This window comes from Morus notabilis, unplaced genomic scaffold (assembly GCF_000414095.1).
Source record: "Morus notabilis unplaced genomic scaffold, ASM41409v2 Scaffold15, whole genome shotgun sequence".
Classification (NCBI taxonomy): domain Eukaryota; kingdom Viridiplantae; phylum Streptophyta; class Magnoliopsida; order Rosales; family Moraceae; genus Morus; species Morus notabilis.
Window position 1 is genome coordinate 766,574 of NW_010367234.1, and position 20,994 is coordinate 787,567.

Sequence of the window (20,994 nt, forward strand, 5' to 3'; positions counted from 1 at the left end):
TGGTTAGGTTAGCAAATAGAGTAAATTACCCAAAGCTTAAAATCTCAGATTCAACCGCCTCAGCGGGATTTTAATAACAGTCCAAGGTTAGATAGATGATAACCAAATAATCACTCGTCAATTAAAAACATTTATATGGTACAGTTTTAATGGATACTTTAATAAAGGAATTCTACCATGTAAAAATACCCTATTTGTAGGCTTAAAGTGCCATAATCGTGACAGTAGGATTTTAATCCAACGATATATAATTATTTGCATGAGACCGATATTAAATGTCTTTTTATAACGATAATAATACATTCATTTTATAAATACCATCTAATTTAAATCTCAGTACACATAAATAATTATAGAGGATTCCGTACTAAGAATGCCTTAATGCAAAATTACCTCAAGTGTCCTTAATCATTACAATAGAATTCAAATCAAGCGAGGTACATATTGCATAAGAAAATGACACTACAAAGGAGATTAGACGATGTCTATTTAACGATATTTTTAGGAAATTGTTGTCGCATAGGCTAAAAAAACGCGGTACGAACACGAAAAACATACGCGCACATTAAACGGAGGTTTAAAAACCGTTGTCTAATGTAAAAAAAAAAGTTTTAAAAAAAGGCCAACTTCTTTCTGCAAATTTTTTCAAAAGTTTTTTAAAGTTTTGATATCTCATCTATAACTTCAAGCATTCTTTTACAAACTTTAAGTTTGCTATCTCAAATCTCTCAATCCCTCCAAAACTCTCTCTCTCTCTCTTCCTCACACCCTACTCTCTCTCTAACTCTCCTCCCAACACTTCATTTTTTTCTCTCAAATGTTATCTCTTCTACACTCCTCACTCATATTACTATACGTACTCCTCACTCCCTCAACTTGGCCGCTACCTCTAAGAGCCTCACAATCATGCTCATATGTCATTGGCCGTTGTAACCTTGCATCTATATCCGTCACTACACCACGGTCATCGAAATGAGTACTTTGTTAATCTTTTAAAATTTCTTTTCTTTGAGTTTTTGTTTGTTTGTTTGCATTTAGAGTTTTCTTTGAATTAATTAGGTATTTTTGCTTTTAGATTTCGTAGAGACTTTTGGTTTTGAAATATTTGTGTTACATATATATTGATTATGTATGAGAAGTTGAATTTGTAACATGTTGTTTTTAATTTTTTCATTAGTGTTGTTTAATGACTTGTGATAACATTCAAAGAAATAATTTTTTTGAGCAAAAAATTAGTTTCGGCAAAAATATCAATTTTTTAATTTTTTAATGATAATTTTTTAAAAAATCGTCATTAAAAATTACACATTAGATGACGATTTTTAAAAAAAACATTATTAAAAACTGACATTAGAAGATGATTTTTTTTTTTAAAATCGTCGTCCAATGTGCATTTTTAAATTTTTGTGATGTCTCACGCGCGTATTAGACGACGGCTAAAAACCGGTGTCGTATCTCTTAAACATTTAATGATTCTTGATACGATGTCAGTTTTTAAATCATCATTGTATCTTTTGACGATAATTTTTAACCGTCGTCTTATCTTTTATTTGTTTTAGTATGTTTTTTTTTTTAACATTGTTACACTTATTTTGTAAGCACCAACTAATTCAAATCGTATGAGTAAGTTTTTTTTTCCTTCTTCTTGAAGGAGTATGAGATATATATTATTATTAAAAAAAGAGAGGAACTTTTATGATATAACCTTTGTTTTCTTTTTTTCTTTTATAAATATATTGATCAATTCTTTTTAACCACTGGTAGTGATGCTTGAACCATTAAATTAAGATTTGAAAGGTCTTATTTGTGAATATCTACGTTAAAAAGTCGCAATATATAACACAAAATTAGAAGAATCACAAATCAGACTGTTGAAAATTTATTAACGCTTAAAAAAAACAGTAGCTCTCGTTAATTTAAAAGAACAAGTTCTGCGAGATAAATAGCTGGACAAAAAAAGAAAAAATCTAAAAATCATTCTCCAGTTTGCGTTCACATGAGACCCAATCAAAAGATGCCACGTGTACAACTTCCCACACACGTAAGAGACCCCCTTCCATTACATCACCTAGACATGTGGACCCTCATGTCCTCTCTTCCCATTACCAAATCCAATTTTCCGTCAAACATAACGGCGCAACCTCACGCCTGTTAATCCCAGCCTCCTCCTCTATATAAATACCCCTCTCTACTGATTCGCTTGTCTCCTCTTGTCTGTAATTTTCTTTTTCCGATTTCATTTCAAACCTCCATTTTCTCGACGTCAAAAATTTTCCCATCCTTTCTCAGCAAAATCTCGGAAAATAATAATAATAGCAATCATAGTACATCGCTGGCATTTCGGTTTTGTGGATTTCGCGTTTGACTTTTTTTATTTCTTGGAGCGAAATCGAAGGGATTTTTCAATGGAGAGAGCCTAATCATTTTGGCAATTATTTCTGTTTTGCTGCGAAGATTTTGCCTCTGTTTGGTCGGAGAGAAAGAAAAGGAAAAAGATCAGAGAATGGGGAAAAAAAATACTGTTCTCGATAAAATTCAAAAAATCAGGCGCGCATTAATGAGCTTCTGAGCTTTTACACAGCCGATTTTCATTTCCATCAAGGTAAAATCATGAAGGCAAGAGCTACAATTTCGTTTTCCTATCTACTTTCTCGGCTACCAAACAGAGCCTCACTTTATCTTTTTGGCTCTGTTTTTGAAACGTTTGGTCTCATTGGATCGGATTCCGTTTTCGTACCAGTACTACAACATTCTCTGTTTCTACTATCTCTCAATAATATCAACAATTTATTTTTTCTAAAAATAAATACCTATATATATTGACAATTAATAATCTGTTTCTTAAAATAAATCTGTCTTTGGTTCGTGATTTTGCAGGTTGAATAATAGGAAGCGAAGAAGGGAGTGGAAAAGAGTCGCTCAAAGCACTGGCTACTTGGTGAGTAGCTGAGGGCAAAAACGGCAATATAATCAAACAACAGTTGGGATATTGAGTAAGTCGTTCTTCAATCATAATGTTTCCAAAATAATTATGTTAATAATTATTGTTATTATTAGTATTGTTAAATGCGTCTCTTATCTTCTTATATTCTTTGTTTACAGTGAAAGAATTTCTTTGGTTGATATTTTTTTTTGTTTGGTTCAATGGGGTTTGTCAGAAACTTCGGCCAGAGAGGATTGTGTTGTGATTCTTTTATTTTATGTTTGTGGGCTTTTTTTTTTTTTTTCAATTTTTTGTACATTAAAGCAAAGGCACATGACTCATCCCAGTTGTTCTAATACGACCACTTTCAAATGCCATGACCACCATTTGTTGGGGTTTTGTTTTGTTTTGTTTGATCTCTTCTTTCAATAATAGACTCATTATTTTTATTTATTTTTTCTTTTCTTTTCTTTTCTTCTCTTTTCTTTTGGGTTCAGTCTTACTCTGATCCCGAGCTCTTTTCCTTTTTCGCTTTTCTCTTTTCTCTGGACCCATTTGTGTTTCCGGCCTGGAGAATATGAGGAAACACAAAAAATTGAAAATCAGCAAAATACTTGTCTAGTTTCTCTTCCCGAATTTTCTCTTACCAAACATCTTGAGCAATCAAATTCTATTATTACCATTTAATATTTGTGGGGTCAGCAGTAGATTTTTTTACTTGCAATTTGTTTTTTATTTTGTTTCTTTTTTTTGGAATTTTATTGGATAAGTGCTCCATGAAGCCATACTATGCGGAGAATGTTCCAATTCCCCGTTCCAATGGTCCAAATCATCCCCACAAGATTCTCTTTTCAGTGGGGGGTATTATAGTCTTTTGGCGTCTCCATCTTAGTAGACAAAGATAACTTTCTTGGAAAGAGAAAAATTGTAAAACATATGATATGGTGATCATCCCATGCATACAATCTGCCTCTGATATATCCAAACATACTAATCAACTCAAATATTTTTCCTTTTGACCAATGAGGAAAAGGAAAAAAAAAAAAAGAAAAAAAAACTTTTGATTTCAGTGGTTTAATCGTAATTATGTGATGCGTTTAGGGGTATTAACGTAAACGAGGAAAGATGTTTACATGCATAGCATGTAAGGCAGACGATGGGGAAGACGAAGGAGGAGGAGCGCGTGGTAGCGGCACCCCAAGTACAAAAGAAGCCGTCAAAAGCCTGACGGCGCAGGTTCGTAATCCTGCACCCTTCACTCTCTCTCTCTCTATCTTTATCCTCTGTCTAAATTGCTTCACCTACAATTTTTGCTTTTTCAGTTTCTTTTTCCATCTTTGAGAAAACAAACAAAATCATAAGTCGAGTAGCGGGTCTGATATGGTGGGGACCATCTTTGGCATCTTTCACGTTTAATATTATATTATGTTGTTTGCTCCGAGAGTAGTTTTTTTTTAATTAATTATATTTGGGAACATTTATGTCTGAATTAACTGTTTGCATGTGTGACAAACCGCACCATTAGTCTTGATGCTCATGTACACTAACGTTGGGGGGTTTGTTTCACATTTCCGTTGACTCACTTTATTTTTTTTTAAAGTTTGATTTTTTATTTTTGACACATAATTATATTCGGATAAAGCATAATCTGGACATTCGGTCATGTGGGGCCTACTGCGGGTCTCACTTGGACCCCACAAAACTTGCAATTTAAATTTGTACTCTCGAAACGCTTGCGAGTACACGCAGCATTTCTCTGACTATTCTATTGATCTTTGATTTTTTTGGTAATTATTTTATTAATCTTTGATTAATTTGGGAAGCAATTACTCAGACAAAAATAGATGTTATTGTCTGCCAAAGCATTTGAGCTACACTGTCTGATTGAAAGAAAAGATTACACAATAATGGCGCACAAGTTGGTTGTGAAGTATTGAATGAAATTTAAAGTTCTAGGGTGCTAGTATAGTGATTGTCTTGTGTGGAAACCACAAAAAATGAAAACCCATTTCTTTATTATATTATAGGGAAAAAAAAAAACAATAAATGTGCACGCATATTGTCCAGTCTAGCTATTAGATGCAAAACGTTGTATATGTAGTGACCAGTTAAAAGATGGGTTTCTTTTGCCTTAAACCCTGTAGTTTTTCCTCTATTCCACATCCCTATAGGGCTACGGCGCCGTAATACGAGTGTACTAATGTGCCTGGGCTAGACTCTACTAGACTGTCCTTGAATATTACTCATCAAGGGGAACGATAAATAATGCACTTGGGAAATGGCACACAAGACGGACCATAGCTGTATTTTAAGAAAGAGCACTTTTATTTATCCTACTACCTATAAAAAATAGTCCTGCCAAGTGAGTAGGTGGAAATCAATTTAACAAGACTTGTGTTTTTATAAGTGATGAGGATAAATATCACTCTGACAAATAGCCGATCAGTCTGGGTCTAATAACCGATCAGTTTGAAAATAATTATCTCATAATATTAATTTTCGTATGTATAACACTTGATTCTCTAATGTTTAACATTTAAAAAATACAATTCATACATATATAAACAATGTTACACACGAATAAAAAGAAATACATTTACCAGACTGGACGATTATCAGACTTAAAGATTTTGCCCAGTCTTTTAAGCCTTTGTCCAACTAAATTGCTCGTGGGTGGGACATGTCGTCAATGGTACAAAACGACATCATATTGGCTATATTATTGTAAGAAAATTGCTGTGTTTTTTAGATCTTCCATTCTGTGGACTCATAATTAGTTGTCCATTTTGATACTAGTAGAAAAAAAAGTGCAAGTTGCATAAATATGGACTATTGGGGCTCAGTCAAATGGCTTCCTAGAATATGTATTGCTTGAATTGAATTGATGACGTTGCTAGAACATATTCCACAATAAGTAAGCAGTGGAGGGTCTCTCGCAAAAAAGACAAGTCAGCTTACTAGATGTAGACAGCCAAGTAAATGTCCTTTTGTGCGACCCACCATTGAATTTTTGTCCTTTCAGTTTCACTATTTCAAATCTCCATCATTTTTAGTATATTATATATATAAAATATATAAAAGTTCACAGCCCAAAATCTGAACCGGTCGGTCTCTTGTGTGTAAGCCCATTTCAGATATTATTTTGTTAGATTCTCAGACTTTTACTCTGTCTCTTTGCACCTGCAAAATAGTTTTCAGGCTTGCTTTGCTTCCTATAAGGTGGACAAGGTCCCCTTCCTTTGGCGTTTTTATGCTGAACCACTCTGTAGTTTTTGTTACGTCTCAGTAGTTAAAAGTTGAAATTGCACGTTCTTTTAGTAACCAGGATCTTTTTTATTATTATTTATTTTTTTACTTTTTTTTTGTTTTAATATTACTGCATAGTGGCCATGGTTAGAAGTCACTCTCCCAAATTAAAACTGGCGCCTTTGCTCGTTTTTGACAATTATTTATGTTTGAAAACAATGGAACATGGGCCAAATCAAGGCAATATATGCTCTAGTAAAACATCATGACCCATTTATTTATGTATGCATGTGATTTTGTCCACATTACGTGAACCCCATTAGGCTTGCAACTATTTCGACATGACACAACATAATTAATGTGACATTTAAGAATGTGAAAAATCATTTTAAAAACAGACTTATATCTGACACTTGAAATCTGTACTTCACCCTTTTCTCTTTTTTTGGGCCCCAAAGTTGAAAATTGTTCAGTCGGATTTAGTCTTAAGCAACAATAGCATGTTGAATAGCAGGAATTTTCTGGAGAAAGTATGTACATTTTAAGGACATTTAGACGTGCTCCCAATGCAACAAGGACCACACATCTGAGCATCTCAGGGGACATGTAGAATATATCTGTGACACTAACCTTATAGGCCTTAATCTTATCTTGTAGAATGTGAAAAAGTTCCTGTGATGAACTTTCTATATCAAGTTCAAGAATTTGTTTAATTGTGTAAATTCAATTCAGTTGTGAAGAATTTGCACAAAACTGTCCAGCAATGCAGCCCCTTAGATCAACTGAATTCGACTCATTTGTTTGACGCTGCTTTTCGAACAATTCTGTATTTTGAGTTGTCTCACCCTGTTCATACGTCAATCTCACCTGAAAATTTACTTGCAACATACTTTTTCCTCTTTTTTTTTTTTTGTTATTTATGTATATATGTTCGTATATGCATTACATAACTCTTGTATCTTTTCCACTGTTAGTTATATGTCCTGGTGCTTTAGATCAATTAATTAACTTATATTATCATTTCCCCGAAATATTCAAGGCTTACCAAGTAACAGAGCTTGGCAGTTGCATCCATACAATCCCAATTTAGCCTTAATGTACTAGTGTCCACATAGGAATCTCAAAGAGAAAAGGCTAAATGGACCATAGTTAATGCTCTCATAATGAAGATTAATCACATATAATTACACCGAGTGCTAAAAGCTTCAATGAAATTATGTGCTTAAATATGAAAATGTAGTACCTGCTTAGCTTTATGGGACTTCCTATCAACCTTGCTTTCCAACTTTGTGCAGATCAAGGATATGGCATTGAAAGTGTCCGGTGCTTATAAGCAATGCAAGCCTTGCACAGGGTCAAGTAGCTATAGAAGAGGGCAGAGACCTTATCCAGACTTTGATACTGCTTCAGAAGGGGGTCCTTATCCCTATGTAGGAGGTGCAAGCTCAAGTTCTACACCTGCTTGGGACTTTACTAGCTCTAGTCATCACCCATCTACAAGACCAGACTCGAGATTTACGGGGTTATTGAGCGGTGACCAAACTCCTAGAGGAGTGTCTGTGTCGGCTCAGTCTTGTGATGTGGTGTTAGAGAACGAGGATGAACCCAAGGAGTGGATGGCACAGGTGGAGCCGGGGGTGCACATTACTTTCGTGTCTCTTCCAAATGGGGGAAATGATCTAAAACGAATTCGATTCAGGTATTGAGAGAATTATTAAGCATATAATAATTGAAATATAGGCCATTAACTGTAATTGCTACAAACCATAATACAGAAGTCCAATCACCCCAAATTACAGTAAGCTAAACTTTTCTGAGTCTTTGGACGGATAAAGTTCCCTTTGTAAATGGCCCTCTTCAGAACGAAGCCCGTATAGAGAATCAGCGTGAACCAATGTTTTGCTCTTATGTAGTGCATTGGGTCCTATGTTAAAGCGATATTAAGCTTTTTGACTGGGAATTCAAACAAAGTTGTGACATTGGCATTTGAGTTTTTAGTTGTTAAATCTGTATTAAATTATAACAAAAAAATCAAAGCGCATGCTGACATGACATTTCGATTTGCAAGCCGTGAGATGTTTGACAAGTGGCAAGCTCAGAGATGGTGGGGTGAGAATTATGACCGAATCATGGAGCTGTACAACGTCCAGAGATTCAATCGGCAAGCTCTTCAGACTCCATCAAGATCTGAGGATGAGGTAAACCTCAAATTTTCTTACTTGAGTAGCTTCTTAATACCAATTGGTGCTCCTATAATAAGTTTAGTAAAGTTTTTATCGAAATCAAAATTCTGGGCTTCATCACTATAATTGTACACTTCCATCATGCAGACCTCTTAGAATAAACATAAACTAGTTTACGATAGGTTTCACTATCTCAAGTACTAGATGCGCTTAAATAGCGATGAGCATGAGCATTTATAACTGGCTCAATGTGAAAAGTTTTATATTTTTATTACAATACTAAATAACTGATTCAGATTATTGTTATTAAGAGATACTTGTACTCAATTGCAGAGAGATTCTTCTTACTCGAGGATGGGATCTGCTAGGGAAAGTCCTATGGCTCCATCTTTGAACAAAGATTGGACACCAAGGAGCCACTATAAACCCCCTGGAAGTAGACAGCATTTCCCACCTGACCCTTACGATCATGGTGGTGGTGGTCATCACTACAATGCTGGGTCAAGTGGTTATGTGATGGGTGGCCACAAAGGAGAGACGTCATCTCTAGATGCATCACGGACGACAACCTCATCTCGTGACGAGGCTTCGATTTCAGTGAGCAATGCCAGTGACCTGGAGACAGAGTGGGTTGAACAAGATGAACCTGGAGTGTACATTACCATTAGACAGCTAACCGATGGCACTAGGGAGCTCCGGCGTGTCCGGTTCAGGTAATGAAGTGTTATTTTTTAATAACATGATATTTGGGCTATGTTTGGTAGGATGGAAAGAAAATAAGGAGTAAGGTTACGTAATAGCCTAGGTGAGAAAAATCGAGAAGAGGGGGATGACTTTCAATTATTGTGTTTGGTGCGAGTTCTCTTGTCCAACCCTCGTAATCTTGGATGGATCAAAATTGTGGTCCAACCCTTCTCTCCCTAAATCCCTCGTACCAATTAGTCATGCATCCCATAATCCACCCAGCCATCTCCTTTCGGCCATCTTTCCCTCCTATCAAAACATGGCCTTTGACGGTTTGGCCTTAGGTTATGAGGGAACCATGGCATATACGTTTAGAATAATATTCCATTTTAAGAGAGTTAAAAAAGCACAGTCTCGTTGAAAGGTTCTATACGTCTTCTTATTATGAATTAACAGAATAGCTCACTCGGTGCAACTTCAAAATGAACCTACTAATGATTATCAAAATGTCTTATTGCTCTTGTCAATTTTGTCATAACTAACTCTTTTCTTTTTTCTTCCTTATTTGCTTAGCCGCGAAAAATTCGGGGAGGTGCATGCAAAGTTATGGTGGGAAGCAAACAGAGAAAGAATACAAGCCCAATACCTATAAATTTTTGTCACACAATGAGAATGATCAACACACAAAAAAAAAAAAAAAAAAAAAAAAAAAAATAAGACGAATTTAAAAAAAAAAAAAAAAAAAAAAAAAAAAAAAAATCTAAGACGCATTTAGATGTCTCAAAATGCTGGAACGTGAATCTTTCTGTGTTACAAGTTGAAACTTAACAGAGAACTGAGACTCACCATCACCAGTGATAGAAGTTGAATTTTACATTCTTTGGTCTAACATTACAAGTTATGGTTTTCTTTTTAATTCTTATATATATGAGGGTGATGGCTCATGACAACATTTGTTTTTTTGGGGCCCCATTCACATGAGATGTCTTGATGTGTCCGGTTTTGTCTTAATTTCTGTCTTTGTTATTAATATTATTATTACATATTTTCACCAATCACTAAAATATATATTTTTTTATTTTTGGCCTCTTTTCCCCTTCTCTGGGACTTCGGTCTTTTACGCACCATCAGATTTTTGGCCTGTTGTTTTGCTTATTAGCGGTAGTCTGTAATACAGATATAGTTTGAGAAAATGAAATTGGAAGCATTTGCGGTTGTATTAGAGCTTTCTCTTCTCTTTCTTCTATTTCGTTTTTTTGCTAATTTTCTGATACACGCGTATATATGATTGTATATTTGGACGAAAGGGCATTATAATTAATATTTGTTTTCTAGTTTTACTTCATCATCAGTAAAAACAAACGAATAACTAAGGGCATGTTCTTTTGTCTAAAAAATTTAAAAAAAGACAATTCAAGTTTCAACTTTATTTAAGTTCACGTTCTTTTAAATTTCAATTTTATTTAATTTTATTCAAGTTCTAACTTCAACTCAAGTTATAACTCAAATTTAATTCAAGAATTATATTCAAATTAAATTCTAAAAGAACAAGCCTAAATAAATTATGAAGAGTGAAAATTAATCAGCAAAAAAAAAAAAAAAATCGTAGTGGCAAACTTTCCAAATTCCAATGCAAGCAAACGTGCTAGTGAAGTTTAAAAAAAGGGACAAAAAAAAAAAAAAAACAGAGAGAGAGAGAGAGAATATACCTTTACTGAAATCTATGGGAAGAAGGCGAACGCATCAAATATCTCTTAAGATAAAGAATAGAGTGTGATCCATTTATATTTCAGCTACCTTTCAATTTGAGGCATTTAACAATTAATTTTAGTAGTAGTAGTGCACATTTGTTAGAACATGAAAGTTGGAATTGAGCATCATAGTGTAACATTGGACGATGCAGTCGTTAGTTAATGTTGATACACAACCTCAAGAGTCAAGACCAAAGAAGAACAATAATCCAATAGAAAAGAACAATAATCCATTACAAACTTATGATGGTGGCGCATTTCAGTGGACAGAATATTTTCAAAATAATCGAGATCTACCATGATGATTCTTGTTGGGATCGAACTTCGTCCTCAAATCTTGGCCGTCCAAGTGTCGAGTCGACCGATGACAACGGTAGGTCACCGCATCATGAGACCTCATGAGCTTGCCAAGTTGAGTAAAGGGACTATTGATTAGTGCATGAAAATGCACCCTAAATACTGCTTTTAATTTATATAATATTAAAATATTTAAGCTTTAATTAAACAATTCCATTATTTTTATTCAAAATATTTTTCTTTAGAATTTGTCTAGTTGTTGCTTAATTATTTGCAGATAAAAAGCAGTGTAAAAAGCTACACAGAAATAAGCCATGAAAACCATGTTTTCAACCACCTAGAGCCAAGCCTTTCAGCCGAGCCACACAACCTAATCAGAGAGAGAGAGCGTCAGCTGTTTGAGCCACCGATTCAAGCCACGCGTGGGCCCTAGTCTGTGATAGCCTATCCGCAGCACTTCCAACGCGTGTCACTTGCACGGGAACTCTTCAGCGCGCGCGTGCCTTCCACGCAGCCATCAGTACGCGTCTAAAGCTTTCCTCCGCATGTGTCTCGCGTGTCAACGTGCAGCCTACCTTTCCTCTCAGCGCGCGCTAGCTGTCTCCGCTACTGTTCAGCGCCAGCAAGCTCCAACCATTCCGCGCGCGACACGTGGTGCGTTGTCTCCTCATTGCCAATCACGTTTCAACATGTGTCCATTGAGTGCTGAGTCCGAATTTTTCCTTCAAAAGTAGAGCAAATTGGCCGGATTTCTTCCCCAAATCATATATATGATTTCTCATAATTTATGTGTAATTTTATTTTATTTCTTTTTCTTTTGTAATTTTTTATTTTTATTATTTATTTCCTTATTTGACAGGCAGCATCTGAACACTATAAGTAAGAGGGTTAACCTAAAGTTTTTGTAAGTTTTTAATATTCAGTTTGCTGTCGTCTTGCTGTCACTCTCATATTTTTTCTCTAGAACTTGTGAGAATGTTTTGCAAGCTAGGCTAGAGTTCTCTTGGTGATGTTATAGATGAACTTTTGTTAGTGACCAAATTCGAGCTTTTGATTCCTTGTGCTATAAAGTTCAATATATGAATCAATTAAATCTCATCTATCTTTCTATTACTTTTTAAAATATTGTGTGTCAATTTTTATATAAGTTCAGTCACGCTTTTCTTATGTAATTTTGTCACGCATTGTTTTATTATTCAAATTATTTTACAAATTATCTTTTACTGCAATATTGTCAAATTGATATATTGTCAATTTTGGATAACTTGTAATGATAATATTTTGGGAGTCAACATAGAGATTTAATTTATTTAATCATTTTATTTTGTGAATCAAAACTTGAATTGGTGAACGAAACATTAGGAATTCTCGACACCTTACCGTTTTTACTACTGAATTTCTTTTACACAGATCTTCTCTCCTTTTTATTTGCAACAAAGTCTACAAAAACTCTTCTTTTTCATTAATTTATTTGTTATTTATTTTTCTCTAACGCTCTTATTCTGTTAATCTTTCTTGTTTATTTTGTTACCTTTTTGTGGATACGACCGCCCTTTTGTGCTACAATTGACCGCTTGTGAACATCACTTTTGGGCGTTAATCAACTATCAATAACCCATGTGAGTCAGTTGGTTCAACCCATCTGAGGTAGAGATGTCAAAAGGGCCGTGTCAGGCCGGCATGGCCTTTCTAATCCCAGGCCCGCCTCGTGCCAGGGCCGGGCCTGAGGAGAAGCCCTCAGGCCCAGCACTGGCTCTCGGCCCTAGTCCATAAGGGCTAGGGTCGGGCCGGGCCCAAGCCCTTCACGGGCCGGCCCTGACCCTTTTAATTTTTTTAGCAATATTTAATTAAAAAAAAGAAAATTTATCATATGCTTCTAAAAGATGTGATTTTATTGAATTGAGATAATACGAATAAGTACACATAAATGACTGCCTCGTTAAAAATCTTGCCAAGTAAAATCCGTGGAGAAATCGAGACAAAACCTTAGCGAAGAAAGCAAGAGTGTAGTATTCTATGATAAGTACATTACAAAATCTAAGTGATTCCAGAAGATTCTGTTATGTCTAAGTTAGAAAAATATTCTTGAATTGAAACATTTGTATATTGTTGTTTTCATCTTCTGACATCTTCTCAGTCTTTGACGCACATTAGTCCCTTCAAGATATCCGGATACATTATGCTTCTCTTCTCATCAAGAATTTGGTTGCTTGCACTAAATGATTGCTTCAATGCTATCGTTGACACTGGAGTTGTCAGAATGTCACAGGCTATTATGGACAGTGTTAGAAAATGATCGGTCTTGCTCTTCCACCACTGTAAAATGTCCAGTTTGGCGTCATCGATTACAAATTTTGATTCAAAATATTTTACTAGTTTGGTAGACGCTTGTGTTGATGACGATCCTGAAATTTTCTCTTTCTTCTTCAAGAAGCTCCACGATGAGCCTTTAGGCCCCGAACTGCTAGTTGACGTCGAAGTTCCCTGTTCTTTTTTACCTGTACGGTATTTTGCTTTATACAAATTAAATAATTTTTCTAACATTTTCCTAGCATCAGTAATAGTTAGTTGCATATCAATACCTAAATTTTCTGCCATAGCAGTCATTAAAGATTCAGTCCCATCTACTCCGCATCTAGGATCTAAAATGGTTGCTAATGCATATAACATAGGACAACCGGGCCAATAACTTTTAAATTTAGCTTCCATTAGCTTAACTATGGTTCTAAAAAGTTCAGTATCCCTATAATAAGAAAATGTTTCTGAAATTAAAAAGTTGATGCAAAGCTAAATGTGAAGTATGATAATAAACTCCGGAAAGTAGTTTAGTAACATTGTAGAAAACTTCTAAAAATTTAAAAAAGTACTCACCAATGTTTCAATATGTATCGAAAATTAAAATTTAATCGTTCTTATTGTTCATATACATTGTGATGAGCTATTGATACGAAAGTACAACCTTCAACATTAAGTAGGTGGAGTTTCACCTATGTCTCACATTAGTTGAAAACTTTCGTGGACGCATCTGGCTATTCCTATAATATTGTCAGAATTCTTGGAGCCGAGCTCCATAACAAGATATGAAGGATAAAGATTCTTTAATATTTGTTAGATTAGAGGAAATATGTTCAATTCCTGCTTGTACTACTGAATTTATTATGTGACACGCACACCGTTGATGAAAAATTTCACCACCAAACGCTGGTTTCAAACTATGTTTAAACATGTTAATTGCAGCCGTGTTAGCTGACACATTATCAAAAGTAATAGTTAAAACTTCATCTTCTATCCCATAAAATCCAAAAATTTCCATCATTGTTCCAAAAATAGCATTTGTGATATGAGGAAATGGACATAAATGAAAACCTATTATTCTCTTTTATAAAACTCATTCATCGTCAACATAATGCGCCATGACGCATAAATATCCAGTTTTATTGCACCCCTTCCATAGATCAGAAGTACAAGATATAGTAGCATTAAAAGACCTAAAATTATCAACTAGATATTGTCTCATTGCATAAAATAATTTCACGTAATCAGAACGAGTTGTGTTTCTATTTACCCTTTTAAATTGTGGGCAGAAGGTCGTCTGTATGAATTCTTCAAATGCTATATCATCTGCAAAAGAAAGAGATAATTCGGCACTAGCTACAAAATTAACTAGTGCCTCACGAGCACGTTGTGCATCGTATGTAAAATTTTACAACCCTTGTGATGTGAGTGATAGTGTTTCTTAGTGGGAGTCGACACTCCCTCCTTGGTGCAACGGTAGACATGCTTTCTAATGTCTATCGAGATGACCAGTATCCCCACCATTTTTACTAAAAAAGTATTTTTTTATAATATTTACATACTGCACGAATTTTCATTTCACCTGTTTTTGAATTTAGTCGGTTCTCCTCTGTGAAATGTTTCCATGCTGGAGAAGTTCACGGTCGTTTTCTCCTGCTACGTTCTCCAACTTTCTCATTGTGCACTGAAGCATTATCAACCAGAGCAGTTTCCGGTTCAGTAGGGGTGGTGTTGTGGGCCAACATTTCATCCTCGTAAAATGCCTCATCACCCAGCTCAGGGAGAGCAGTGAAATCAGAAAAATTTGATACGACCATTTTCTGAAAAAAAAAAAAAAAGAAACTAATGTTAATTCGTTCATTTATAAAAAATAAACAATATAAATAAACTTGAGTAATACAATGTTATGTAACAAAATTGATAAGTAGAATACCTATTTTTTTCGGGATTTCTAGAAATTGATTGAACTCTGTAAATGAAAGAGCAAGAAAATGAGTAATCGAGAGAGAAGAGCTTAGAATCAATATCAAAGAGACAAGATGAGAGATAGAATGAGAGTGAGAAGAGAAGTTAAGAGTGAATTGTTGTGTGGGATTAAGAGGTATTTATAGGATTTTTTGGGGTGGATTTTCGGCTTGTGACCGTTGGGAACGCGAAGGGCCCAACGGTCACAAGTCTGGTGTGCTGGGAGGGCCTCTTGTGGGCCGCTTCGCAGGCCGAACACGTGCATGGGCCGGGCCGAACAAGGGCCGAACCCATGCTTGTGTTGAACTGGGCATGGGCCGGGCCTCGGGGCTTCAAGGGCTAGTGCCGGGCCTGGGTCGCGGGCTGAAAACCCGGCACTGTTACGGGTTGGGCCGGGCCGTCCATGCCCTTTGACACCTTTAATATGAGGCAACTCGAAGGAGCAAGGAGTTTGGCTCACCCAACGGAATATGAAAGCTGCCCTAGGAAATCGTTTGAGTTGACCGAAACTAGTAGTGTTATCGCAACATAAGCCCATGAAGCCAAGTCCCGCAAAATCAGGTAATCCTATGCACAAGAGTTGAGGTATCATTTTATGCGGCTCAATCAATTCTTTGCACTCTGGCTTCTTGCTTTTCTTTTTATTGTTTGTTCGCTTTTTTTTTTTTTTTGGGTAGAAAAAAGTCCTGGAATGGGGCGTTCAACATTAGCCTCTCGCTGATGATACCAAAGGAATCCCTCAAATGCTGATAGGGAAGTTCATTGAAGACCCTGTAGTCGGGCCTTACTACTCGATAATGAACGTGTCACTCCAACCACTAAATGTACTAACTATAGGGATAAGTGAGAACATGATCTCAGACATTCTAAATGGAGCACTAGGCTAGCAGGCGTAAATCTTCACATCCAGCATTCGAATTTTTTGACCACAGACCCACCATGATAATCTATCACTGCTAGACCACCCCACTCGACAGTTATTGTTTGCTCACTCAAGAGTAGGGAAATTCTAACTTCTCGTTGCAAGTTTTACCCTAAGAGCTGGAATCTTTTTTGTTTTAATTGGAAAAAGGAATATCAGATTAAACCAAGCAACATTCTTCAGAAACAACACTGGAAAGCCAGTGAGGAAGAGAATCCGTCCAATACATAGACTCACCAACAGAAAAACCAAATCTAGCTAAAGAGTGAGTGGCCCCATTAACAAATTGAGGACCAAAATTACAAGAGCAATTAAGTGTAGAAAGAAGACTACAAATATCATCAACTACAGGACCATGCAAACCATGGAAGCTCTTGGATTGAGCGGAGATTTTCCACTCATTCACAGCAGCAAAAAGAAGGCCCTCTTGCAGAGCGAAGCATTCTACCATCAAAGGAGAATTGTTTGCACTTCCCAACTCAAAGGAATAAAGATGACAGCAACCAAACATCCCTCCCTAGCATGATCACAGTCCCACGAATCATGAGATGCATTTTCAGGCCCAGCCCCACAACAAGGATAAAACTGGTGGCAATCGACTCCTCTCTTACTAAGGTTACCCTGTGTGGGCAAAAATATCCGGACAAAAAAAAAATTATGCCTCGTACATTTCGCTAGTTCGAATTATAATATTTGTGTTCATTCCTGAACTTCAGGACCTTGAAACATGATGACAAGTCTGGAAATCTAACACATTGACTATCTTCCTTTCTTCCTCAATTTTTTTTTTTCTTTCCTTTACTTAGTTTTCACTTAAATATTTGTTGCATGTTCATTCGATAAGTTAAACCTTCTTATTGTCCATACAAATGCTTGATTCCTACATCTAACTGTTGAATAATTTTCTTGTAAAGATTAAAGAACGCTTAGACATGGATTGTACAGATTCCATCTTTCTCGTACTAATTTTGTAAAGACACGAGTCTATATTAACAAAATCAAACTAGACCTTGAATTATGCTATAATATTTTTGATAAAATCTCTCTCTCTCTCTCTCTTAAGTCTCTCCCATCTAATCTTCATGGTAGAATGCAAAACTTTTTTTCATAAGAAATTATAAATAAAAACATCTTTATTTATGCTTTGTAACATATAGTTTTTTTTTCATAAGAAATTATAAATAAAAACATCTTTATTTATGCTTTGTAACATATAGTCTACTTTTCTTGAAAATTAAATAAAAAGGAATTTAAAAAAATGAAAAGAAATATCATAATATTGAAAAAAAAAACCCAAGGAAAATTTAACATGAAACTCTAGCAAAATAACCTCGTTCTTTTATCCCTTTATTAGCTCCATTTACACCTGAAATGGTCTTTTATTTATAGCAAGTTCATATAACATTTACATGCGACAAATTCTATAAATTTTCTCCAATACAATTTGCACAAGGGTGGAATTTAAAGGGGAAAAACAAATTTTAAGATATTTTATTTTTTTGTGTACAATGGAAAATGATTAACCTAATTATAATACTATTACATTCTGTTTTAAAGGTATCCTTAATGGCAAAAATTACCCTACTCACTTGTTGAGAACATAGTTGTCAAAGTATCATCTCTCAATTTGGGAGATTAGTTTCCTTTTTTGTTTTTCCCTTGTACGATAAATAGGGCTAACAGATTGTACACAAAAAAATACAGAAATTCATTCTGATTTCATGACATATAAGATTCTTCTAACATTCTAATACAAGTAGACAGCTCTGCTGGGAATAGTTTTGCAATTGCACGGATTCACCAACTAGGTAACTGATAAAAACCCTCTGATCAAATGCTGATGAGCAATTGCTAATGTCTATGAATTTTCTCTCTCCTAATTTTAGAGAACAATATAATCATTATAGCCCAATATATCTAAGTTAGATAATAAATCAACTATGACCTAGAGGCTAGACATGAATGCCACAACTTTTTTGTTTTTTTTTTCCTCAAAGCATAAAACCATAACAATAGCAAAAGCAAATTACCAACATCAAAGCATAAAACCATATGCAGGCAACTAACACATTCTGAATTATGCAGCTGGGACTCAATCCATCACAGCTTTCCTCGGTCACCGATCCCGAGTCAGTTTTTTCTTCCTTCTTCTTCTCTGTTTTTCCATTTTGAGGCTGTGAATTTGAAGTATCTTTATCACTTGGTTGAACCGGTGAGTCTTTGGGCACCGGAGGAACCGGCTTTTCATTACTTGTTTCGTTCCCTGTCTGGGTATCCGATTCCTTTCCTGTACTTGTTTTATTGGCAGGTTTAGGATCCAATTTCTTCTCGTCACTAGTTTGAGTTTCTTTGGCTGGTTTAGGATCCAAATTCTTCTCCGTAGTTGTTCCATTCCCTGGTTTGGTATCCAATTTCGTATCTTTACTTGTTTCATTACTGGCTTGGTATCCAATTTCGTTTCCTTATCTGCTCCATTCACTGGTTTAGGATCTAATTTCGGTTTTTTTATCAATTTCATTCACTGAATTCTGATCCAATTCCTTTTCCCCGTCTGTTCTATTCACTGGTTTTGAATCCAACTTATTTTCCCCGGTCACCGGACCTGAAATCGGCACCGGAGAACCCTAATAATCCATAAAAAAAAGTCAACACTTCAAATTAAGAACCAAAAAAAAAATCAGATAAAGAAGGAGAAAGAAAGAGAATTACCGGTACTGAATCTTTCGTGACAACAAACTTTCCGAGGTTGAAAAGCAAGGAAGAAGCATCGGAGAAGTCCGAGACGATCAGAAAGAAGAGAAACACAGCCGCGAGACCATTTCTATCCATTAACGTTGACAACAAATCCGGATCCTGACTTTGGATCCGGTCTCGACCGTGGAAATCGAAACCCTAGGAATCCCTCCGAGTGCCGATCAGGAAAATCTTATTTTCCCGGGAAAATTTACGCAGAGCGCCCAGGAGACGAGAGATAGCTTAGCTATCACGCTGCGAAACGGGAAAGTAGGGAAGAGAATCGCGGAACGCCTAGAAAAAGTCTGGGTTTTTGGGACTTTGAGATGAGAGAGAGAGAGAGACAGAGAGAGGATAATCTGTAGGGATTGGATTTTGGTAACGCAGAAGCAGAGTTTTTCGGCGCAAAGTAAAGAGTGGAGCTTCGAAGAGAGAGTCAGAGAGCTTGGCAGTCGGAGTCCAATCGGAGATTCAGAAACACGTAGGTTGCACCACCGAGATGGGCCTGGCCATATTGTATTTAGGCCTCGTTAAATTTGTCGAATTTTTAATTTGAATTAAAATGAGATTTTATAAAAAAATTTTATTATAACAAAAAAAATTAAATATAATTTTTTATAAAATTTTTTATAATAAAATTAGAATTTAAAACTTAAATTAATAAAATAAACAAGACATACATATAACAAAAAATTAAAAGTACTTACCAAAAAATAAAAGTTGTTATTACAATAGCAATTATCATGTAATTTTGTAATTAAATAAGGTGATGATCATTATAATATTAATTGTGATAATAATTATCATCCTTGTTCACTTGCAATAATATGCATATGGTGCTAAATATACCATTGTAATTATCGTTATTAAATTTGTTAAATGTTATATTTAATAAAAATTTTGCCACAAAGACGGTTTTTTTTAGAAAGACCGCTCAATCCTAGAAGATGAGCATGGCTGTTTCTTTTGAAAGCAAAAACTTATTTACTATTTTGTGATGGAATAGACCCGTCATTTGATTTGCTATCTCTTAAATCTAATGTTGGATGTGGTAATGAATATGGATATATGGAACTTATAATGAAAAGTTTGTAATCGTGCATGTTAGACCCTTTTTTATTGGAACTTGTAGTGGCAAGTTTCTTGTGGGCATTTTTGTTGCATTATATTGTACAAGAGATTTTTTGACCAAATTGTTTTGCATTCGTATTGTATAGAACGCCTCTTGGTACTATTGCCGAAACAAATCGTTAAGAAAAAACATAAAAACAAAAATAAAAAACAAAAAAAAAAACAGAAAAAAAACAACTTACATGAGAAGTATTATTTCTTACATATAGCTACAAATATACAGAATAATATTCTTAAACACATATCACTAAATATACTACTAAACAACAAAACTATAACAACCAAAAATATTTAAACCATTGACAAGTGGCACAATTTTTTGATCAATATTCTATTTTTTTATGATTTTCTTTATTTTTTATTTTTAAAAAATAAAATAAAATAAAAATGACGTCACAAAATTATGAAATTTTGCAGGCACGATCCATATATTTTTCTGGGCATGCATGGAAAAATGGCGTCAAAAATGACAAAAAAAAGTAAAACGCTGTCAAAAAGCCCCGGCCTGCGTAGTGGGCCGCCCAGGGCCCGGGATGGGTCAATAATTTACATTTTTATTTATATTTTGTATTCCAAAAGTAATATACAATTTTAAGGAATTAATGCCACAAGCGGCACCATTTATTGATAAATATTCTATTTATTATTATTTTTTATTTTCATCTTTGAAAAATAAAATAAAATAAAAACGACATCAAAAAATTATGAAATTTAGAGACACGATCCTTACATTTTTCTTGACAAGCCTGCAAAAAATGGCCTAAAAATGACAAAAAAAAAGTAAAATGCTGTCAAAGAGCCGCCGGCCCAAGTAGTGGGGCACCTAGGGACCGGGATGGGTCAAAATTTACATTTTTATTTATG

General features: G+C 35.2%; 1 protein-coding gene across 1 annotated transcript; it reads left to right on the forward strand.

Moving 5' to 3' along the window:
* Nucleotides 1-2,264: 2,264 nt before the first annotated feature.
* Nucleotides 2,265-9,716, forward strand: LOC21405645 (protein BREVIS RADIX). The gene is made up of 7 exons (XM_024174813.1): nucleotides 2,265-2,602; nucleotides 2,878-2,993; nucleotides 4,025-4,159; nucleotides 7,465-7,868; nucleotides 8,238-8,367; nucleotides 8,686-9,065; nucleotides 9,610-9,716. Exons 3-7 carry the CDS (start codon nucleotides 4,049-4,051, stop codon nucleotides 9,686-9,688), a joined length of 1,104 nt encoding a protein of 367 aa, XP_024030581.1. The 5' UTR covers nucleotides 2,265-2,602; nucleotides 2,878-2,993; nucleotides 4,025-4,048; the 3' UTR covers nucleotides 9,689-9,716.
* Nucleotides 9,717-20,994: the final 11,278 nt, after the last annotated feature.

Bases quoted from the DNA above. Each gene is read 5' to 3' on its own strand.
- LOC21405645 (XM_024174813.1), top strand. From the start codon at position 4,049: ATGTTTACATGCATAGCATGTAAGGCAGACGATGGGGAAGACGAAGGA. The intron at 8,368-8,685 runs GTAAACCTCAAA...ACTCAATTGCAG, and splicing joins CATCAAGATCTGAGGATGAG to AGAGATTCTTCTTACTCGAG. The intron at 9,066-9,609 runs GTAATGAAGTGT...TTATTTGCTTAG, and splicing joins CTCCGGCGTGTCCGGTTCAG to CCGCGAAAAATTCGGGGAGG.